This window comes from Myxine glutinosa, chromosome 8 (assembly GCF_964187855.1).
Source record: "Myxine glutinosa chromosome 8, kmMyxGlut1.1, whole genome shotgun sequence".
Taxonomy (NCBI): Eukaryota; Metazoa; Chordata; class Myxini; order Myxiniformes; family Myxinidae; genus Myxine; species Myxine glutinosa.
Window position 1 is genome coordinate 154,004,325 of NC_136268.1, and position 25,109 is coordinate 154,029,433.

The 25,109-nt window shown below is 43.3% G+C and overlaps 1 protein-coding gene across 1 annotated transcript in view; it reads left to right on the forward strand.

Moving 5' to 3' along the window:
- Positions 1-24,560, forward strand: part of LOC137433219 (uncharacterized) — a 37,689-nt gene extending 13,129 nt beyond the window's left edge. The window contains exons 6-10 of the mRNA XM_078783892.1: positions 10,070-10,143; positions 10,278-10,440; positions 15,092-15,174; positions 15,804-15,982; positions 23,763-24,560. Coding sequence (XP_078640018.1) covers positions 10,070-10,143; positions 10,278-10,440; positions 15,092-15,174; positions 15,804-15,982; positions 23,763-24,374 — 1,111 coding nt within the window. The 3' untranslated portion in view covers positions 24,375-24,560. The remainder of the gene's footprint in view (positions 1-10,069; positions 10,144-10,277; positions 10,441-15,091; positions 15,175-15,803; positions 15,983-23,762) is intronic.
- The last annotated feature ends 549 nt before the right edge of the window (positions 24,561-25,109 follow it).

Genomic DNA, 25,109 nt, shown 5'->3' on the forward strand with positions numbered 1-25,109 from the left:
TTTGATGTTACCAAAGAGATGGGCTCGCAGTGCATCCAAATTACCACCGAAGTCACTCCTCTCACACAGTGACACCATGTATCGCCTAGCTGCTGTCACAACATCTTCCTGAACATCCAGGCTTTCTTCAGGGTCACCGTATCTGCACAGAGGCAGAAGGTCTGCCAGGTGATCAAGGGCAGTTTTGTAGGCGCGCCTTTTTCCTCTTCTGTAGCGATAGCTCACTGTGTCACATCCAGTCAGTATCCTATGAGCTGTCTAGCATGTTTTTTTTTTTGTTTTTTTTTGTTTTTTGTATACTGAATCGAGGCTCGTGTAAGAGCCAACACATTGAACATGAAAACATGCACAGACACATAAAATATGCAATGAAGGGAGCGGGAGACAAGAGGGGGAGAGAGAGGGAGGCACACAAGCACAACAACATAAGAGAACAGGGACGTCGGTAGATCTGTGGAAAGTGGGCTGGGGGAGGAGGGATTAAAGCAAATTTACACTTCTAGGAATTTCAGGAAAGAAGTTGGGCATTTAAAGAGGTGGATTTGGGGTATTTCAATGGGGGTAGAAAAGATCAAGGTTTTGGATGGGGGAAGATAAGAGATGGCAGTGAACAGCTGTTTTAAAGACCTGGAGGGAGGAGAGGGATTGAAGAGAGTGTGGGAGTTTGTTCCAGAGGCGGGAGAAAAGAGGAATGAAGGAGTGAAGGTGAGCAGAGAGTCTTGATTTTGGCAGTTTCACCATAAGAGGGTTGCTGGCAGATGTGCATCCTGTAGGAACATTTGGGAGACAGAGCCCAGAGACAGCTGTGGGAGCAAGGCCGGAGAGGAGTCGGTAGAAGATAGAAAGACCACCAACCCTGCCTGTGTTGAGTAAGTGAGAGGCCCTCGGAGTTAGCTTCATCGCGGGAGATTCCAATGATTCTGAAAGCTTTGGTTTCAACAGCGTGAAGCCGAGCTAGGTGTGAGGCAGGAGCACCGGCCCAGAGGGGGGAACAGTATTCCATTGAGCTGCGGATGAAATTCTTGTATGTGGTGAGGAACTCAGGTGTGCCAAGGAAGGACTTCGCACGACGGAGGATGCCCAGTCGGCTACTGGCTTTGGAGGCCCGCTTGGAAATGTGGTCTTCCCAGGAAAGATCATGGCAGATAGTGAGAACCAAAAGCTTGAGTGCAGAACCTCTTGGAGAGGATTGTTGAAAAAGTAGGTGGGAGGGTTGTCCAGTCGCTCTTTTCGGAGAGACATAGTAAGCGTGTGAGATTTGTCAGTATTGAAAGACATGTTCCTCTTGTCTGACAAGTCTGTGATTTTGTCCAGGTCTGCAAAGAGTGAGGAGGCTGCGGACTGCCAATCTGAGGGATGAGGTATGAGAGCGGCAGAGAGTGGAGTGAATGTTTTTGTAAATTTTCTTGTGTAAAGCTGGAATGTTGGCCGATTTCCAAGCAGATGGCAGATGACCTTGAGCAAAAGAGATGGTGAAGCGAATTGAGAGAGGGTGTGAAAGAGCGGCAGGGCAGGATTTTAGGGCCCGTAGGCTGATGCCGTCTGGTCCAGTTGTAGAATCAGAGTCGAGGGTTGACAGAAACTTCTCCACCTTGCCAGGAGAGAAAGACACAGCATCCAGGAGCATCTGGGTTTGACTGGGTAAGGTGGGTACAGAGAGAGATGGGTTTGGGACACATGATTTTGAGGCAAACACGGAGTATTCCTACGCATGTGTAAACTGGCACCCTGGTGTTTATCAGGCAGGGTGAGGTGTCGATGCGTTCACCGTCCATCGATTTGGATATTACAGATCCGTCTTCGTTAAAGATCCCATGGTATATTTAATGAAGAGTAGGGAAGTTATCGTCGACTCCTTGAACAAATTACAAATTCCTGCATAGATTATGGGGAACAAATGGTCTGGTCTTGGTTATCCTTCAGAACACCAAGTTACACCACTTATTATGTCAAAGTGAGGTTGTTGTCTGGTTCCGCAGATCCAGTGGCTCCACAAACAACTTCGAAAGTGACAGTGTTTTTTATTGGTTGGAAACTCGGCTGTTTTGACTTGGGACCAGTCTCATGACTTTGCTAAAAACAAACAAGACCGATAGTCTAACAACGGCGTAGCCGGGCTCGGATCTACTGAGGGAGAATCTGTTGTCCCCATGTCATGTTGTCCCCATGTTTGTTAGGGACATGCATACATACATACATACATACATACATACATACATACATACATACATACACCGGATGGACAAACAAACGCTGTTCCAAGCCCCATTGCTCTCCGGGTTATGCATGTTATGGCTCAAAATGGCTCAAAAATATGGCTGCCGGACCACATGACCAATAACGGCATCATTTTTTTTTCTCGACCAATTTATCCCTCGATCAGACTCAATAAGTTTCATGCTGATCGGATCTAGCATTCTACTTGAAGATTTATGATGACATCATTATTATCATTTGTTATTCCCCTTGGGGAGTACTTTACAATGAGCCACTTTTCAAATTTTTTCCCATGTAGTGGTTTCAGAGATATATGGGTGCAATTTTTTAGGGTTTTCCATGCTCGCGCCCGTACCATGTGACCGATGCCATCATAGTTATTTCAAAAATTATATATGATGAGGTGCTCCTATGGTGAAAACTTCATGTCAATTGGACCAACGTTTGCAGAAAAAACGAATTTTAATGGGAATAAACCCTGCAAAATGCCATACATACATATAGTTGTGGCCAAAAATATTGGCACCCTTGCACTTTTTTCAAAGAACTCACAATTTTCTCTAAAAATTCGTTGAAATTGACAAAAGTATTTGGTCTCCACAATTCTTTATTTCACTGTTAATATTACAGAACCTTTGTTTTTTATTCAGAACTTAATATCTCCTTTTAAATCCTAAAATAAAAAGAAATGGCATTGACACCCTAGACGTAATATTTGGCATCACATCCTTTGGACAAACTAACTGCAGTCAAGCACTTCCTATAGCTACAGTCACGTGAAAAAGTAAGTACACCCCATGTAAAGTTTTGACTTTTTCAACATATTTCAACATACAGCAATTTGATCTTCATTTTAACAATATTGATAGATAAAGGTGATATAATATAACAAATATCATGAAACATTTACATTTTGTAGTCCATTGTATAATTTAAATAAACATAAATGCAAATTTCGCATGTGGAAAAAGTAAGTACACCCTTGGCTCTAATAGGTGGTATTGCCCCCTTTGGCAGAAACAACCTCAAGTCGGCGTTTCTTATAGCTGTCTACCAGTCTCTGACATCGACTGGGAGAAATTTTTGCACACTCCTCCATGCAGAATTCTTTCAGCTGTGCGATGTTTGAGGGGTTTCTTGCATGCACAATAATAAAGAATATATATATTCTTCCCCAAACCCCCAAAGGGGGTTTCTTGCATGCACAAAAAAACCCCAAAAAAACCCCCCCACCGTTTAGAGGCAATTTCCCCCCGCAAAGCGGGGGTTGGCCTTTTCGGGGACCATGGTTGTTGTTTTTTGGTCCCCTTTTTGAAGCAATGTTTTACGGCCGGATGCCCTTCCTGCTGCCAACCCTGTTTGTCGCCTTTTTACGATAAACAGGGAATTACCAGTGTACTGGTACTCAATTTGCCGACCTCGGAAGGATGACAGGCTGAGTCAACCCCCCTGGCGTTAATTCAGCGATCGACCGGGATTCAAACCCAGGATCCTTGGATCCTAAGCTGGCACCCTAGCCGCTAGCCCAACACCAGGGAATGGTTTCTTGCATGCACAGCTCGTTTAAAATGGGGGTGACCGTTTGGCTCGAGAGATACGGCAGAGAGAGACAGCAAGCCATTTGAGAGAGAGAGAGAGAGAGAACCCGTCATGCAACGCCCCCACGTCAGATGCGGCACACCACAGCAGCTTGAACCAACGGAGCTTTGAAACCAACGCAGTTTTTGACCACGGCAGCTTTGAGCGGTGACGGCAGTTGCAGCCTCGAAGCAACGTCGCCGTACGAGAGACGGTTGAGGAGAGCCGGCGGCTGCCCAACTCGAGCCGCGATCATCCCAACCACCCGGATCCTTCCCTCCATTCGTTCCTGCCATCATCCCCCGTGTAAGTCTGATTGTTCGTCCGTCTTCTGTGTTGTCCTGGGGTTTAAGTAAGACTGTTAATAGGTAAGCTAGCATTGCACTGTGTCCTTCTGGTCCGTCCCTCTTTCTGTCTTTATTTTCTTATTCTTCCTTCTCCCTTGGTTTCTTTAATTGTGTACATAATAGATACAAATAAATCATATTCGTATTTCCTACCTTTTGCCTTCTTCTTCCTCACATCCGTTCGTCTTTGAGGTTTCCACATTGAATACCTGTGGCACGATTTGGCCAATGTTCAGGAATCGGGTCTAGTAATTGTTAATAGTTCGTGCCGCGGTTGCTAAAAACCGCTCGGCAATTAACATCTGTCCGCGGTACGAACGGGGCTGTGCACCTGCCTTTCCGGGGGTAGCTGGGCAGTGTCAGGGACCACGTCAGTCAGTTATAGAAGAGGGGATTAATCCCCCCTCTAAGGGGAACAGAGGCCGACGTTGGGTTCCGTAACAAGGTTTCTTGCATGCACAGCTCGTTTAAAATCCCCCCACAACATCTCGATAGGATTTAGATCCGGGCTTTGACTTGGCCATTCCAGAACCCTCCATTTCTTTCTTTTCAGCCATTCCTTGGTGGATGCACTGGTATGTTTAGGGTCATTGTCATGTTGCAAGGTCCACCTTCGGATGAGCTTCAACTTTCCGACAGATGGCCTCACATTATTCTCAAGCACCCTCTGGTACAATGAAGAATTCATAGTGGAATCTATGATGGTGAGCTGCCCAGGCCCTGATGCAGCAAAGCTGCGCCAAACCATAATATTTCCACCACCATGCTCTGCAGTTGGGATCAGGTTCTTGTGGTCAAATGCTGTCTTTGGTTTTCGCCAAACATGTCTTCTGGTACTGTGGCCAAATAGCTCTACCTTTGACTCATCTGTCCACTCGCTCTCATCTGTCTGAGTTTCGGGAACTGAGTGGCGTGCTGATGAGGTGGGGTGTCGTTGAAGCTGAAGGGAAAGGTGTATGCTGCATGTGTGAGAAGTGTTATGATTTATGGGAGCGAGACATGGGTAATGAACGTAGAGCAGCAACGAAGGTTGGAAAGGGTGGAAATGCGAATGGTTTGATGGATGTGCGGAGTATCGTTGAGAGAGAGGAAGACAAATGATGAATTGCGAAACATGATGGGAATAGAGCCTGTGATTGATGCTGTGAAGAGGAACAGGTTGAGATGGTTTGGTCATGTGTTGAGGAAGGATGAAAGTGACTGGTTGAGAAGAGTGATGGAAATGAATGTAGAAGGAATTAGAGGACGGGGAAGACCGAGAAAGACTTGGCTAAAGATGGTGGAAGAAGAAATGCGGGCAAGGGGGTTAACAAGGAGAGATGCAGAAAATAGGGCAAAATGGAGAAGATTGTCATGGGGACCGCAAGGCTAACCCCCGCTCTAGCAGGGAAAATGGCCTTTAAAATGCATGTTGTGTGTTGTTGTTTGACTCATCTGTCCAAAGCGCATTGTTCCAGAAGTGCTGGTGTTTGCTAGGTGGTCATTGGCAAACTTTAGTCTTGCCCTGATGATGTTCTTTCTGGACAGCAAAGGTTTCCTCCTGGCACACCTCCTATGTAGATCAAATTTGTGCAGCCTCTTTCTAATGGTAGACTCGTGCACTTTGACATCAACAGTGGCAAGAGCTACCTGTAGGTTCTAGTGATGACATTCTGGGGTTCTTAGGGACTTCTTTCAGCATTTTGCGGTCTGCTCTCGGGCTGAACTTGCTGGGGCGGCCTGGCCTGAACAAGTCGGCAGTTGTTTGGAATCTTCTCCATTTGTAGATGATCTTCCGGACAGTCGAATGATTGATTTCAAATCGTTTGGAGTTCTTTTTAAATCCCTTCCCAGACTCGTAGGCATCTATAACCTTCTTTCTGAAGGCCTCAGAGAGCTCCTTTGATCTAGGCATGGTGACGCCGCACACTTCAACAACAAAGAGCAAACCAAATTAAATGTCTGAGGTTTAAATAAGACAGGTACCTCCAAGATCTTCTCTAACGATGTTCTAATCATTTGCACCTGAGCTGGTGCACCTGATTCAAATTTTAGGTATTTGAAGTAGTGATAAGGCGGTTAGGGTGCCTGCTTGGGATCTTAGGATCCTGAGTTCGAATCCTGGTCGATCGCTGAATTAACGTCAGGGGGGTTGACTCAGCCTGTCATCCTTCCGAGGTCGGCAAATTGAGTACCAGCTTGCTGGGATGAATGATCCCGGTGTGTACCCCAGTTTAGAATAGGTACACCGTATCTCTGCACATCGTAAGAGGCGACTAAGGGTTGGCGCCAGGAAGGGCATCCGGCCATAAAAACATTGCCTCAAACAGGGAACCATGATTGTCATGGGGCCCGCAAGACTAACCCCCGCTCCAGCGGGGAGAAATGGCCTTAAAAAAAAAACGATCATTCATTCATTCATTCAAGTTGTGATAAATGTAAGGGTGTGCTTACTTTTTCCACATGCGAAATTTGCATTTATGTTTATTTAAATTATACAATGGACTACAAAATGTAAATGTTTCATGATATTTGTTATATTATATCACCTTTATCTGTCAATATTGCTGAAATGAAGATCAAATAGCTGCTGTATGTTGAAATATGTTGAAAAAGTCAAAACTTTACGTGGGGTGTACTTACTTTTTCATGTGACTGTAAGAATGAGCTTCCGACACCACTCTACTGGCAGTTTGTCCCACTCTTCTTGTGCAAACTGCTCAAGTTTTCCCAGATTTGAAGGGTGCCTTCTCCCAACTGCTGTTTTCATATCTCCCCACAGGTGTTCAATGGGATTTAGATCTGGACTCATTGCTGGCCACTTCAGAACAGTCCAGTGTTTTGTCTTGAACCATTCCTGGGTGCTTCTTGAAGTGTGTTTGGGGTCATTGTCCTGCTGTAAAACCAATGACCTTCAAAAGAGACCCAGCTGCCTGACACTGGGTTGAACATTGCACTCCAAAATGCCTTGGTAATCTCCTGATTTCATGATGCCATGTACACATTCAAGGTACCCAGTGCCAGAGGCAGCACAGCAACCGCAAAACATCACTGAACCTCCTCCATGTTTGACTGTAGGGATGGTGTACTTTTCTTTGAAGGTTTCATTTTGTTTTCTGTAAACATAGAGATGATGTGCTTTACCAAAAAGCTCTAATTTGGTCTCATCTGTCCACAGGACATTCTCCCAGAAGGATTTTGGCTTGTGCAGGTGTGTTTTGGCAAACTCCAGTCCGGCTTTCTTATGTCTCTCTCTCTCAGCAGTGGGGTCCTCCTTGTTTCATTGAGTTGGCAACAGATGGTGTGAGTAGAAACTGTCGTACCTTGTGTCTGAAGGTCAGCTTGAATCTGTTTGGCAGTTGATCGAGGTGCTTTCTCCACCATTCGACCAATCCTTCGCTGCAATTTTCGATCAAGTTTTATCTTGCGTCCATGTCCATGGAGGTTGGCTACAGTGCATTGGGCCTTAAATCTCCTGATGACATTGCGTACAGTGGACACAGGAACATCAAGGTCTCTGGTGATGGACTTGTAGCCTTGAGATTGTCCATGCTTTGCTTCAATCTTGTGTCTGACCACCTCAGCCAATTTTCTGGTTTTCTTTCTTTTCTCCATGCTCATTGTGGTGCACAGTGACACAAAACAGCAGAATGGCTCCTTTTCTCATTCAAACTGGTTGAATGAGTGATTTTTATATTGCAGTCACATGCAACTCACCACAGGTGAGTTCAATTCCAAAGTAAAGGAGAATCACCTGCTTCAAATCTAATTATTTCTAACAACTTCTAAAAGGTACCAATAATATTGTCTGGGCCATTTTAGGAATTCTGTGTGGAATAAGCTAAAATGTAGTCATTTTTTCAGCTTTTTTTGTTTTGTTACACTGAAAACCAAAGTAATACACATGTGGATACCAAAAGATTTTTTAATTTCAACAATTTTCTGGACGAAATGGTGTATTATTTGAAAAAAGTGCAAGGGTGCCATTATTTTTGACCATGACTGTACAGACAGACAGACATACATACATACATACATACATACATACATACATACATACATACATACATACAAGCACTGGTCCAGACAGCATTGCCCTATGGGCTACGCCGTTCAGATTTAAAACGTGAGATTTCAGTAGTTGGGCATGAGAGTGTGACCCGAGTTCAAAAGGCATGAGTCCCGTGCCAAATGTGTGAGAGTTGACAGGAAAGCATCTTGTATAATAATACGCTTAGTTATGTGCCTGTAACAATCCTTCCCACTGATTGGTTGGACAGCTGCCTGACTCCACCCACCTACACCCAATTTTGTCCTGATGAAAAATCTTACGGTCGCCATTTTAGCGCTCACTGCTCTGCAAAACCAAAGATGCCTCAGGGCTGTCATATTCACAATCGCTATGCACACCTATCGCTATGTAAAACTCGTAATGTCAGTCCACGTGCGGCAAAATCCCGAACCAGAAGGTTTGCAAATCGCCAATCACGATCAATTGGAAAATATGTTTCTGGTCTGTAGTTGAGAGGATATATATATATATATATATATACACACACACACACACACACACACACACACACACACACACACACACACACACACACACACACACACACACGCAGAAGTACCCGGCGTTGCCGGGTGGGGAATGGGGGGGGGGGGAGGGGAGGATAGGGGGGGAAGGGGAGAAGAGGGGGTGGGAAGGGGAGGGGGTGGGGAAGGGGAGCAGTCAGAAGTGGAAGCTCTTTTACGGAGAATTTATATCTTAAAGGGGAGGGGGGAAGGGTGGGAAGGGAGAAGGGGAGCAGTCAGAAGTGGAAGCTCTTTTCCAGAGAATTTATATCTTAAAGGGGGGGTGGGGGGAAGGGTGGGGAGGGGAGGGGGAGGCAGGAGAGGAAGGGGAGTGGCTCACGTTTCTGAGTGAATGTGGCTCACGTTTCTGAGTTAAGTGTGATGCCGATCAGGAAGAAGAAGCAGCCATACTACGAAATTTGTACATTTCTGGAATTGTTTATTTGTATTCAAATGTCTGGTAATTGTTTTGTATTTATTTATGTGAATGTGTGCTTGTATATAACTGTCATTCATTTAAAAAGGCTTCGGCACTATCGAGCGTTTTTTTTGTTTGTTTGTTTTTTTTAACTCCAAAAAAAGAACCTTTTTATTTTCAATTTTTTTTTTTGGCCTAAAACACTTCCAGACACTCGCTGATGAACCTCTGAAAGTTTGATGAAGATCTGTTGAGCCATCTCTGAATAAAACGCGGACACACACACAGACAACTCACGTTTATATATATATATAAATCAGGATTTAAATTTAATTCAAAAATTGATCCAGACGTCTATTCTCTTTCAAACATTCAAACCGACAGAGGTCGTTATTTATCACAGCATCTGTAGAATTTTCACCCTTTTACTGAACTCCGTTTCGCTGTTATTTGGTGGAGCAAAAAGTCAACTGAGCTTTATAGATATTTAGATATACATATATCTTTGCAATCATCTTGTCGAGGGGAGTGATGTTAGCTGACTTCCCAAGCGGATGGGAGGCGGCTGAAGAAAGCAGACAGAGGAGAAGCAATAGAGCAGAGGGGCAGGATCTTGGAGCGTGGGCACTTGTATCATCTGGGTCCATCGCCAATTAAGAGTTTAGGCTAAACAGAACGTTCTCCCTTCTCGTTAAAGACTCCAGTCAAGTATTCAGTGGGTACGAGAGGGGTTAAATGTGATTGTTTAATCTCTTGCTCCATTGAATGGCTCGTGCTTGAAATATCAGCTTCTCTTTGCTTTCCACAGCAGTTGGTTATTTGCATTCCTTTGTCAACGTTTAGTTTATAATACTTATGATGTTGATTATTTATATTCGGAAATAAGTGTTAACATATTCCGTGTGTGTTGAGACATGAGAATCTTGAGTTTTTAGGCTTTTTTTTCAATATCCAGGCATATGCAGTTGTCCGTGGATCTGGAAGACCTTGGTCGATCCAGGACGACGATAAATGTCCGGTACCCCACACGTACGTTGCTTGCAATGCAGTTCGTTATGTTTAAGGTATTTTCGATGCGATGGCTATGCTTTATTTGTTTGAAAAGTATACTTGGCCTCAGAGCAGCCTGCCTCGTTTTCTTGTATTTTCCGTCTGTGCTGCAGGACTCTATTATAGACTCATGTTCCAGCCGACTGCAATAGTGCTGCTGGCCTTCGCAGGTGCGAGCCTCTTTCCGGCTGTGGGCTCTCTTATTGTCCTGCTGGCATTCCTGTTGCTTGCGCGTAGCACATTATTTCATGGTCATCGAATACGGCACATCTGCGGGTAAATGCAAAATGTGCACCACTGGGTAGAGAAATAAAAATTCCATTGCCACCCAGACACCGTTTTGATTTAAATCAGTGAAATAATGAAATAATGACTTTATTGACTCATTATATGCCCAAATATATGTCGTTGCACAAATGACCAGAAACAAAATATATAAATACAAAGTGGATAATGTTACAGATAGGTTTTATTTACATTGTATGTTTTATTTACACAGCTAGGTTGATACCTTTTGGGAAAGTGACAGTCCTTGGGCATCTGACTCCTGCCCAGTCCTGTTCCTCATCTATATTAATGACCTCTCCGATGCTCTGGCAACCCCTCTCTTCCTTTTTGCAGATGACTCCACATTGCGTTGTATCCCTCTGCTATCCTGTACCCTATCCCTCTGCTAGGCAGACAGCAGCTGTGTCTCTGCTGATTTGGAAATGATTAGATTCTGGTCTGACAAATGGAACATGTCCTTCAATACTGGGAAATTGCATAGTCTCACCCTATTGTTCCAGAATGATCAGCAAATGAACCCAACTATCTATTTCCTCAATCATCCACTGAAAGAGATTCAGTCTCTTGGACTTCCAGACCTAGTCATCAGCCATGACCTTTCCTGGGCCGACCACATAGCAAGCCTGGCCTCCAAAGCCAGTCGCAGACTGGGAATCTTCCATCGATCCAAGTCTTTCCTTGTGGATTACTACTTTGCTATGGGCTGGCGCTACAGCATTACACCTGTCTTCTGGATTCTGTGGAATCTAAAGCTCTTAAAATTATTGGATTCGCCCATGTTGAGGCTGATGCACAAGGTCTATTGCTCTCACATTATAGACAGGTGGGTGTTCTCCCTGTTTTCTACCTTCTATTTTCCAATATTGCTCACACCCTCTCCTGCCCTCCAACCACCCTGTCAATTCCAGCATGCATGTGTTCTTCCAGTATCTCCCTCCATGTTAAACTTCCAAAATCCTGGCCTACTGCATAGCTGAATTATTTTATTCCTAACTTATCCCATCTATGTCCTAACTTCTTCCTAACTCCTGCCATCTCTTGTTTTCCCCCGTTCCTACCTTTGAAGTTTGCTAACCCCACTAACCCTTCCTAACCCAACTGCCTTATTTGCTCATTTGAGAGCTCTTTCTCTTCATTTTCTGTTTACGAGCATTGAACCCTTCGTTTCACTGAAGGTAGTTCAATCGCATAAATTATATGTGTTACAGGATAGTAATTTACAGTTTATTTACAGGATATATTTGCAATATTTTTTAATATTATGAATTCATTTTATGTTCCCAGGGATGAGACCGTAAGTTTTTTTTTTCCTTTTTTCAAGTTGCAAAATGCAATTCTCATCGAGTCATTAATTATTTGAAGAACACCACCGTAAAGGCCTAGACTAGAGCTAGACATAACACTGTAATGACGTCCCAAATGTAACACCGTCTTAGGACATTGCCATCTTAATAAATCCATCATCCCTACGCGCAGCATCTGGCATTCATTCCGTCGTCCATGGACGTGAGATATCTGGGTTATGGTGTTCAACTGTCGACAGTGATGGGGATGGAATGGGTTGAGTGCTGGATGCCGGGATGACGTGCACGTCCATCGAGGCCGAGCCTAGCGCGAGATGTAATGCCAAAATGACATCCCAGCAGAAACAGTGTGACGGGTCTTCCAACGACACAGTACGTATAGGCCTTATGCTTCATGCCTTCATGCCTCATCCTCAGGCCACTTTGAACAAATTAGCCCAGCTTTCTTAATACAGTAGTATAGTTTTCGTAATAATAATAATATAATAAATATAATCATAACACTACTCTTTGTCATGACTGCAAAGTTACTAGATTGAGGCGGTGTATGGTTGGTTCATTGTTGACTCAAAACATATAGAATAAACCAGTGTCTCAATGCAATCTCTTCGTGTCCATGGTGACGGACTGCTTAGAGACTTAGAGTACTTCAAAAATATTTAATACTTACATTATTTGCTAACTGGTATCTCCACCCAGGTAATGCTATCCTCTTCAACTAAAGTATCAAACAAGCCCGGCTACACTACTGTTAGACTTTCAGTCTTGTTTTAATATACATGGTCTAGGTTCGTGGAAGAATTTGGACAAGAGCTACTTCCTGTACATTCCTCAAAGAATGGGTCCGTTGCAAGAAGGGCTATCTTACTTTCTGCTTTAGGGGCACAAAGGAGTCTCAATAGTGAGAAACAATGAAGAGAATGCAGTTGAGTTGAAAGGTAGATTTTTAAATCTGGTTCTTTGAGAGATATTCCTGCTTTCTACGTTTTATGATTGGTTATTAAATACAACAAGCCTTACGCCTAGGTCCCCCGTCGGTGAAGTGATGTGAGTTGACAAAGTGGAAGACGCAAGGCGGCCATCTTGGATTTTGACGATGTGGTGACCCGTAGAAACATCAGCCAGACGTCAGAGCAGGTTGGGGAAATCCTGATCGATTTTTTTTTTTTCCCGATCATTTCTTGCATTTGTTCAATTTGTGGAAGATTGCGACGTCTTGTATTTCTCATAACTCTTTGACATGACAAAATAATTACGTGCACGCTTGTCATTGTGTGACACTGTGTATCAAGTGTGATACACAGTGTCAGTTCTGTTCTATTCCATAGGCTAATTGAGTAACCTGCAACACTAACAGGAAGTACTGTATAGTACATTGAAAAATATGTCATTGAGGGTAGGATTTTCAATGAGCTTGTAAAGTAAGATGCTGCTTTACTCGTTAGAACACACCATATTCCAAGTTTGCAAATTACTCTCAGGTGTGACAGAATTCCCATCCTTACCCCACACACATGAAGCGAAAAGCGGGGATAAGCAATTGGTTAATGTCCATCTGTCCGCCTGTCTGTAAACGTCAGTTTATGAAAGAGGAACAACTTATTTAAATTGAATCTTACATTTTGTACATTAATAGGAGATCAGTTTGCTGTTTTGCTGTACGTTGTCTCTGAATTCATCCCGATCACACATGCACAGAGAGGAATAAGATATTATTTGACCTACAAAGTACAAAGCCCTCCATAACCTGGCCCCATCCTACCTGGCTGACCTCCTCTCCAGACACACTCCCACCCGCAACCTCCGCTCTGCTGGTACCAACCTCCTGACCCCCCCCATCCGGACCAAATTTAGATCCTGGGGGGACAGGGCCTTCTCCATCGCTGCTCCCACCCTCTGGAACTCACTACCTCACACCATCAGAGACTCCTCCTCACTCACCACATTCAAAACATCACTCAAGACCCACCTGTTCAACACTGCATTCAACATTTAACCCACAGCATCTAACCCTTGACTATCTCCTCTCCTTCTCCCTCCTTTGTGCTTTGAATATTTCCCTATTGATTCTTCTTTTTTTGCAATTGTTTTTATGTTTTGCTATGCATTATGTTTTGCACTCTGTCAAAGCGTCTTTGGGCTTCCTGAAAAGCGCTATATAAAATAAATGCATTATTATTATTATTATTTTTTTTTTTTACTCTATCTACCTGCCTAGCAGTCAAACAACATTGAAAATCATTCCAAACAGGAAACCTTCTGTTTTTAAGGATGTCAAAAAGGATGCAAACAACAGGTATGAATAACTAATGTAACGTGTTAGATAGGTGGTGTAATATACACTGGGAAAAAAGATGGTAAACTCCAAAATTAATCAATTTGTACAACTTTTATAATCTTTATTTTATTTAAATTGAATTACATACTTAACACCATAGAACACAAATCACCTTGTCACTTCCCAGAAGCTCCAGTTCAACAGTACTTGGACATATTAAATAGAGTTGTGTATTGGGGTGATGTATAAGACTACTTCAATAGCGATAAACATCTGGAATTTTTTTTAGCGATCTTTAAAATCATTATTTTATTAAAATATTGAAATATCAACTTTAGCCTTGTATGGGGTATCATGTTCTATGAATTCTCTACCTGATCATGTGATTGGATGATGTTCTTATAGGTACCCTTGTATCCAGTAATTGTTAAAACTTAAACATAAGTATTTTTATTTGAAAATAACCAATTGCCATTCCTGTTAACAATGTTTCATTTCATTGCACCACTGAGAACCCTGTGACCCCATGAACTCGTATGAGGGACAACATAAGGAACCGAGGATGTGGATGCACTTTGCATTCTGAACAAATGTTTGAATTGCTTTTAAACACGTCCACCAGTCATGTGACATCTGTGTAAATCCTTGATATGCCAATGCACCTTCTTGGTAAATGACCTGAATTTTTAAAGAAGTTCAAAGAATTTTTTAAAATAAATGAATGAATCTACAATAGTTTGTGGAGCACGTGATACTCGTTGAAACTTGGGCTTAAAATGTGAATTGCTTCCAGAGAATACTTTATCCAACTTCTACACTAAGTTCCATCAATGTAAACCACTTTATTTGGGATGGAGGAAATTTCATTATATTGAGTTTTCAAGGGTAACACCTGACGATTGGACGTCTCAAATTAATTAATTCATTCATTCATTCATTCATCCTAGTCGCCCGCGATCCCTCTAGCGCGGGCGTCGAACCAGTTCGTTTCCGGTGAACCAGTTCAATCCTGATATTGACATTACATTTCATGTCTGGTTTGTGTTCTGGTGTGAAGGTGGCAGAACCCCAGCTACTTTGGACTTGTCATTGCGATATTTGGACATTCCATTTTCCTTTTTTCCTACAAACTCCTTCCATGTATCCTTTGGAAAGTGTTATGACTGAATTTTGCACCAATGTTTTATTTTCAATTAATCTATGGCAATTTTAAATTAAGTTATAATTGTGCCTCTTGAAAGAGAACAAGGTCCCCCTTGTACTCGAGGTGCCCTGCCAGGTGGTATGAGGAATGGATCTTTGTCATACGAAAGCTAAATCGTGAACGGTTTTTGAAATATCGCGTGCACAAGCCAGGTTATCGAGATGGTTGCCATGGCAACATAATTTGTTGTTGAATTGGCTATTTTTCCCATTTTTAGCTCACCTGGAAAATTAGGCAAATTTACGTATTGTGTTTTTTTTTTTTTTTACAATTGCGTTCATTACGTGATTATCTATGCTTGTGCGAATTTTCAAGTTCATCGGATCGACGGCCGAGATCAGTCAGGGAAACTCAAAATCACCTGGTTCAGTTAGGGTTAAGACATCAGACACAATACATTATTCCATTTCTGTACGTCCCATGATATTTGTTTCTTTATCCTAAAGACCATTGATGATTGGCAGGATGTTTTACGTAAATGACTTGTTTTGCAGCCCAAGTCGCATCACACCATATGCGATCGGCTAAGTATGTGCCGATTGATTTCTCCTTGACGTGCTTTCAGTCATGTGGCCAGCACCATCGTTGCTGCTATCCTTCGTCGTTATCACAACCTTCAACTTATGGACATTGGTACAGCTGATGTTGCAAGATCCGGGGCATCTTCAAGGCTCCGGTGGCTCATCGTTGCGAGCCCTGGTGGAATCTGGCCAATCAGATAAATTGTACTGCGCTTACTGTGAGGTGCGTATGGTATGGGATGCCCTCCGTGGATCAAAACGATATATTTCCTCAAACTATCCTTGAAGGGAGCAAATTATTTTTTTTGTAGCTTCTTGGTAATCCCTTTTAATTGAGGTAAAGCAAAATCGTAATGCCTCAAATGATGTTTCCTCTCCATGTGCTCTCCTTCTTCCTCCAATTGTCCCTCTGTTGTGTCCTCAACTCTCGGTGATATGTTTACCTGCTTTCTCTTGAGTTCTTTCTGTTTTACGTTCTAGTTATTGACATAAGACTTGACTTCGTGTACAAAAACGCATTTTTAATGGGCAACCTTTACGCTTGGCGGTAGACGTGGCTTTAAAACCTTTGCCACCAAAGGTGGACGGAGGTTATGTTTTCAGCCCTGTCTGTTTGTCTGTGAACAGGATATCTCAAAAGGTTGTGGATAGATTTGGACAAAATTTGGTGGACAGCTTTGGTGTGTGACAAGGACTAAATGTTTTAATTTTAGTGAAGATCCAGATCAGATTTTTAAAATTTATTCTTAAGTGATTCTTCACCATTGAGACAACAACAACAACAACAACAACAACAGGCATTTTAAGGCCATGTTCCCTGCAAGAGCGGGGGTTGGCCTTGCGATCCCCATGACAATGTTCTCCATTTTGCCCTATTTTCTGCAACTCCCCTTCTTTAACCCCCTTGCCCACATTTCTTCTTCGACCATCTTCAGCCAAGTCTTTCTCGGTCTTCCCTGTCCTCTACTTCCTTCTACAATCATTTCCATCACTCTTCTCAACCAGTCACATTCATCCTTCCTCAACACATGACCAAACCATCTCAACCTGTTCCTCTTCACAGCATCAATCACAGGCTCTCTTCCCATCATCTTTCGCAATTCATCATTTGTCTTCCTCTCTCTCAACGATACTCCACACATCCACCGAACCATTCGCATTTCCACCCTTTCCAGCCTTCGTTGCTGCTCTACGTTCATTACCCATGTCTCACTCCCATAAATCATAACACTTCTCACACATGCAGCATACACCTTTCCCTTCAGCTTCAACGACACTCCCCTCCTCGTCAGCACGCTACTCAGTTCCTGAAACTTCTTCCATGCACATCTCACTCGAGCAACCGTTGCCGAGTCTGATCCACCTTCTCCATTCAGCATGTCTCCTAGGTAACAAAATGTTTTCACACCTTCCAGCTTCACGCCGTCTCCAAGATCCAATTCAACATTTCCTCCATTTGCAGCTCCCTTTGTGCACACCTTACACTTGAATGTAGCTGCCACACTGGTTAATGACCCTCTCAAACTACTACATTTTTGATGAACCCACTCAGCGCACATTGTACATTGAATGGAATTCACTCCGACACCCTTCCTGCACACAGCACACGACCACTTCCCAGTTCTTTCCACCTCACCACATGCTCTACCACTTGCCATCGCCTTCGTTTTTCCGATATTCACCTTCAGACCTTTTGTCTCCATACATTCCTTCCACTTGTTCATCTTCTCCTTCAGTCCATCCATACTTTCTGCAATCAACACCAGATCATCTGCATACAACAACTCCCACGGTAAACCCTCCTTTACGTTCCGAGCCAGCACCTCCATCGCAGCTACAAATAGTAGTGGACTTAGTACCGCCCCCTGATGCACTCCTACCTTCACCTCAAACTCACCACTGTTCCCGTCCTTCGTCCTTACAGCTGTGCGCGCTCTTTTGTACATTGCCATCACTACTCTGATCAACCATTCCTCCACTCCTAACTTCCTCAATGCCCATGTCACTACTTTGCATGGAACCCTATTGAATGCTTTCTCCAGATCAACAAACCCAAGAAACAACTTCTTCCTCTTCTCCATGTACTTCTCCTGCAACTGCCTCACAATAAAAAGCGCGTCTGTCGTTCCTCTTCCTGGCATAAATCCAAACTGCATTTCGTCAATCTTCACTTTCTTCCTTATCCTCCTCTCCAACACCCTTTCCAATAACTTCATTCCATGCTCCAATAACTTTATCGCTCGGTACGAGCCACACTCCAGAGGGTCACCTTTCCCCTTGTATAGAGGGACGAGGGTACTCAGTTCCCAAACCACTGGAATGCGGCCTTCTTTCACCACCAGATTACAGATCTCTGTCATTCTCTTCACACCCCAACTTCCTGCTGCCTTCAACATATCTCCCACAACTCCCGTCGGCCCTCCCGCTTTTCTACTCTTCATTTCTTTTATCGCTTCCTCAACTTCTTCCTTCTCTGCCGGTCCTAAAACTGGGTTACTCTCTATGTTGCCATCCCATTCATTCTCTGCATTCAACAGTATTTCCATATATCTCTTCCATCTTCCTTTAATTCCATCTGGGTCCACAACGATTTGTCCCACTTCATCCTTCAAGCAACTCACCCCCATCACATCACACCTCTCTTTCGCTATCTGCTTTGCAATCCTGAATACCGCTCTCTGACCCTCTTCCAAATCCAAGCGTTCTCCGAACATTTTCCTACATGCCTCCTGCGCCTTTGCTACCTCTTTCTTTGCAGCCTTCTTGGCTGCCTTATAACTTTCATGCTCTGCCTTTTCTGCTCCCGTACCCTTCGCCTTCTGCCACTCCTTGAACTTCTTCCTCTTCTCGTCTCACCATTGAGAGATGGGGCCTAAAACGATATATAGCATGATATTTTAAATAAAAAAAAGTTGTGGATGAGTTATGACAAAACTAGGTGGATGAGTTAGTTGGTTAGGTGACAAGAAGAAGCCGATTCAATTTTGGCTCGGACCCAAATCCCGATCCAGTCTATCAGTAGGATACAAAACCCAAACTGTTCAACCTGGTGCATGTATGCTCTCTCCGAGTGCCATTCTCGTTACTTCCTGTTTTGCAATCTCATTTCATTGGCTCATGACATACGTATTTGCCGAATGTTCTCCACGAGAAAGCCATTTATATTCTCACCCATCTCAACTTACCCTTATTGGTAACCAGTGTTTTTTGGGTAACTAGTGTGTAAGTGGGATGTTTTTTTCACACTTTGGCATCACATTGCAATGCCAAGTGAGCCATTCACTAAGGGGAATGGTTTTACTGGCAAGTTGGTGTTGGGAGTCTCTATAACAGGGCAGTTGTGCAGATTAACCTCAATTGGCCATAGGTAATACTTGTGCATATCATACAATTTCCGAAAATGAATGCAGTGCGTGTATTGTGACATGTCTGGGCCCTAACAAACCAGTCACATCAGGCGATCTCACCCCAGGATGAAACCAAGAGATCTGATTGGATGTTTTTAAATATAGCGAGCAAACGGTCTCATGGCCTCCTCGTCTTTGCACTAATGAAGGTTTCTCTATGCTGCCTTTCCTGCCAAGAGGGCAGGTTCACAAAATGGTAGCTCTCGTTCATTAACAATAATATTTAATAACAATTAAAATACACACATGAGATGCAAAGCCGCTGGAACGTCCACTCGAGACAAACAAGAAACACAAAGTTATGCACGAAATTCCACTCTGTAGCCACAAATTATTCGACAACCAAAGTGTGAAAAGCAGGGTAGGAGGGAGAGAATGGGGGAAGCAAAGGTACACAAGAAAAGCCGACCACCATAAATGACACCTCCTGGCCCATTAGCATGGTGTGTCTGAGTGAGTTCCCCGGCAGTCAAACTGACACTCCTGGACATTGCACGGCTCATCTGTGGTCTCCGCAAGCTGGTGGCCAATAATATCAGACCACAATGAGGGCAAAGTGGGGTCGAGGCGAGGCTTTTTTGGGATGGAGGGGGTTCTCCTTCCTCACTGATCCTCTCTCAACTCTGATCTTTTAACTGGCCCTTTTTTTTATTACCGCCAGCTACACATGTCAGACTGATCACACACCACTCCACTAGTTTCACTCCATGGAGACCTGATGGCATGGATGCCCCTATGGCATAAAGGGATACCATTTGTAGGAATGGAATAAAAAATCAGGAGGTGGGGAACAAGGAGTACAGGTTCTGTAGGACATGTTGCTTCTGCTCTATACTCGTTATGAACTGACCCACATGTGCAGATCCGCAAAGTAACTTACATCTGTAGACATGACGGTGTTTAAAAAAAATACACATGGGAGCAGGGGGAGGGTTGGTTCCCACTCCTTCCCATGCACGCTTCAGTATTATATGCCAAGCACAGGTGTATTTGTTCATCAACCAACTGATGTTGGGAGTCTTTACCATGGTAAGGGATCACACCTAACCCCAGCTGAAACCTTTTAACCATGACCCAATTAACTCCACTTTAAATTCACATGTGTTCCAAGGCAATCAGTTCTGCTGTTCAAAGGGAAGCTCTATCCATCGTCAGAGACCTTGCCTTAGGGAAGCATCATGGCCTTTGAGCAATCATTGGGCAACTATTTGCCAATATTATTTTTTGTAAATGTAAACCATAAATGACAGCAAAATGTAAACCAATATAATTTTTACACCTTGCTTCGTGTGGAACAAGCAAATAAATTTCCTGAACTGATCATCTGCCATTTGTCATCTTTTTAATTTCTCATCTTTTTAATATCCCTGGGTAAGTTAGACTATTGTAAAATGTAAAGACATCAACTAATGACATGTGCGATAACCTGTTGTGTTATCCAATCAATGCTAGCCCATCGATCGATCGGGTGTGATGATTTGGGATGGCCGCAGGCTGGTCGGTATGGCTCACTGATGGCAGTCAAATGTTTTTTCACCCCCACTCGTGCGAAACAAAAAGCAGGGTGAAGCAATTGGTTCATGCTTGTCTGTCTGTCTGTCTGTTCACAAATGTCAGTTTATGATCGATGAACAACTTATTTAAATTAAATGTTATATTTTGAACATGAATCAAAAATTAAACCCATAGTTTAGCAGTACTTTGTCGATATGGCACATGCGCAGAGAGGAGTGAGATAATCTTACTCTGTCTGACAGCCAAGCAAAATAAAAAAACAAGAAAGCATCTGAAAATGCAACGCCCGCACGTATTGTATTCAGACGTCTTCTTCTTCCGTATGCTAAACATGACGAAACAGCTAAAAAATAAGAAGATACAAAAAAATTGGCGATTTTTAGGTGACGTTGACCTTTTGATTAAAAAACAATCAGCTTCTACCTTTTGATTGGTCAACCAATTCAGTGACCCAATATGCGAATTCTTAAAATTTCAGTTCAATTGGATGAAAATTAACGATATTATGTGATGTTAACCTTTTGACCAAATTATTAATTTGTGTTCTCCACGTTCTGTTAATAAAGCTTTGTTGAAAATTTGATGACAAAAGCTCAAATGGTTAAAAAAAGGTTATGACACAGACACAGACACAGACACAGACAAGCAGAAGTGAATGGGCTAATAATTCCAAACAGGAAACTTACTGTTTTTAAGGAAGTCATAAAGGACACAAATAACAGGCATGAAGAACTAACGTAACGTGTAAAATAGGGTGATGTAATAGACTGTGTCAAAGGGGGTAAACTTCCAGAATTGGTTTATTCATACGACCTTTACAATCTTTACGTTATTTTAATTGAATTATATATTTGAACACGCGAACATAAATTAAATTGCCTTCTTGCCACTTCCAAGAACCTCCAGTTTTGCACTAATGTACTGTACTTGGACATGTTAAATATGGTGGTGTATAAGACTACTTCAATAACGTAAAATTCCGGAATTATTTTCAAAACGAACTTTAAAATCATTATTTTTTTTCATTTGAACTTCTACTTGAACGCTGCATGGGGTAACATGTTCTGTGAACACGTTTTTTATGCAGAGTCGAAGCTTGTGGAGGAGCTAGAACACAGAATAGATCAGAGAGAAGGGGTCGGAGGCACAACCGTATGGTTGTGGGAGACTTGGAGAAATTTGAGATGTTGGGGAAAATGAAGAAATGAGGAAATGAGGACACAAGGATGGATCCAGAAGAAAACTCTGAGGAAGGAAAAACAGAAAAACAGAAAGAGGTGGGTTTGGGGAGGTTTAATGGGGATAGAAAAGATGATGGTTGTGGATGGGGAATGATCTGAGATGGTGGTGAACAGCTATCTTGAAGACCTGTAGGGAAGAGCGAGATTGAAGGGAATGTTGAAGTTGGTTCCACAGAAAGGAAAAAAAGAGGAATGAGTGGAGGTGAGCAGTGAGTCTGGATTTTGGGAGTTTCACCAGAAAGGGGTTATACCGGTAGGCCGCGTGTGCCCTGCAGAAACCTGGGGAAGGCACAGAGCACAGAAAGGGCAGAGGGTGGAACACCAGAAAGGAGGCATTAGAGACAGAGAGACACCTCTGACCTGTCTGTGATGGGCCCAGAGATGCAGCTTCATCTCTGGATATTCCATTTATTTTGAAGGCCTTGGACTCTACTTCGTCAAAATTGAGCAAGGTGTGAGGCAGGGGCACCAGCCCAGAGGGAAGAGCATAAACCCTTTGTTCTACCTTTATGAGCCTCGAGTGTCTGCCTCCAGTGGTCACCGGAGATGGTACACTGGTGACGAGGTAAACAAAGGTACATAGTGGTTGTTGTACCCTTTTTGAGAATGTTGACATGATGGAGAATGCGCAAGAAGCAATGAGAACAGATAAATGATACAACAATCCCCTTAACCCACTATCGAATATGAGCCTATCGTACTAAACAAACAAATAGGATTCTTAAATAACCTTATCGGGCCAAACAATCACACCATGATAGAGAGACAGGAGGTAAATGACAGGACAGAAAGAAAGTTGCTGCCAAATCCGACAAAGTTTACAGGATGGCTCAGAAGGAGCGTACTTTCATTGAGCCGAATAGTCCGGGTTTGATTATTGTTCTGAATATAAATTATTAACCTGCTGCTTCATAGGCAGACCATTCAAGCAGACTCCGTTGGGTATTTGGTAGAATGTCCGCTCTGAGTCTGGAAGGTCGGCGGTTCGAACCCAACCATGGCCGAGTCATACCAAAGACTTTAAAAATGATACGTGCTGCTATCTTGCTTGACCATCAGCATTTTAATCGGATAGAGAATGGGCAAAGAACCACAGGTTGGCAAACATTGTGCAGGTTTGATGGGCCTGCAGGCCTCCTCCTGCGTTGAAGCTCCTGCGTTGAACTCGTATATCCTTTGTAGTCAACGCTAAGTCTCCTGTCCAATTTGTTAGCATTTACTCGTTCACCTTAAAGATCCCACAGTACCTTTTGGAAAAGTCAGACCGTTGTGAGCAAAATACCCTTGCCAAATGTCTACCCCTGATCTACTTGGGGCACTGCACCGGTGGTGCATCTGAATCCCCAGAAAAGAGACAATCAACCACCATTTGTTCTATATACACACATTTTGCCTTATTTAAATTTTGGGTTCCTGGCACCGATTTCCTTGTGACGTTGTGTTATGGGGGTACATTTGCTGCAACATACATGTGTAGAGACAAATATTCACTGCATTTCCACCGCCTTGTTTTCCTTTAAAAAAAATTGTCATTCATGTAGTTGCATGAATGATGCATTCATAAGCAGTTGTTTTTCTATCACCTGGATAATGAAGAAGACGATGATTGATACAAGTGCTGTTAAGATGTGTATCTGGCTTAGAGTTATTCATGTCATGCTCTGTGTTTGTGAACATCAAGAGGCCTTTATACCACACCTAGAACCTAATTGTGAGACGTGAGTGCTTGGCAAGGTTTGCAAAGTGGATCTGCTCGTGTGATTTTAAAAAGTTAAACAAACACAGATAACTTGTTACTATGAGATGTAACATCTACCCTGTGCCTGTGGTGTTTTACCAGCTGGTGATGCCTGCCAATTCCAAGCATTGCAAGTTGTGCGGGTTCTGCATGACGGACATGAACCATCACTGCCTGTTTCTGATGTGCTGCATCGCCAGGAGGAACCATCGCCGCTTCCTCGTCTTCCTCGTCTCGATGCTCGCGTTTAACCTCATCTGCGCCTCTGTTGCATTTACCTTTTTGCTTTTCAAAGCTCAGGACCAAACGGCCTCCGAACCAACACAGACGGTGCCAGATGTTGTCCCACGTGCCTTTAATCGGCCCGCCAGGCCTGGTCTCGACTTCAACATTCCGGCAACTGGTCACTTTTCACAACGCGTCACATACAAAGATCCTACGGGTAATGACGCACCATCGCTTAGGCCGTCGTTGCTTCTCGTACTATGCATTGCGAGATTGATGGTTCAAGACCCTTGTACTTCTGCGATGATGCTGACACACACGTTCTGCTTCCTGTCGGTCGGAGTTCTGCTTTATGTACAATTGGTAGAAGTTTCCTTGCCATTTCCCCGAAGCAGCAAGCGGTCTGGTTTGAAGGCTCGTGCTCTAAATCTTGCTTACTTCCTTTCGTCCGGAAGTCTCCGTGTGCCGACAGAGCCTTATGTCTGCTGAAGTGCCTCTGAAGTTAATTTCCAATACCATCTTGCAGTTTGCATATGATGCATTTGTTTATTTGTTTACGTGTATGAATGTAAGCAAGAACGTGTTCCATTTTTAATTCCTTGCAATTTAACTGCAAAAATGCTGATTTTGGAGATGACCTGCGTATCGCAGTAAACAAGAAACCTCCTGTCGTAATGGCTGCCACTGTCACGGTCCTTGGTACAATACCATGCATGTCCAGCTGATGGCTGCATTTCAATATGCCAGCTTGTTGGACACTTGTACATGTCCAAGGTCGACCTACCCACGGATTGCCCATTGACGTGATATTATGTGACGGACTGCAGGGGGTATGCAATGAGCGACCCCTGTTTGTCGGTCCTCTCCTGTTTCATCCTTGGTTTGCCCTTCACCTTGTTGCTGTGTTTCATCCTTGCTTTGCCCTTCACCTTGTTGCTGTGTTTCATCCTCACTTTACCCTTCACCTTGTTGCTGTGTTTCATCCTCACTTTACCCTTCACCTTGTTGCTGTGTTTCATCCTCACTTTACCCTTCACCTTGTTGCTGTGTTTCATCCTCGCTTTACCCTTCACCTTGTTGCTGTGGTTCATTCTCACTTTACCCTTCACCTTGTTGCTGTGGTTCATTCTCACTTTGCCCTTCACCTTGTTGCTGTGGTTCATTCTCACTTTACCCTTCACCTTGTTGCTGTGTTTCATCCTCGCTTTACCCTTCACCTTGTTG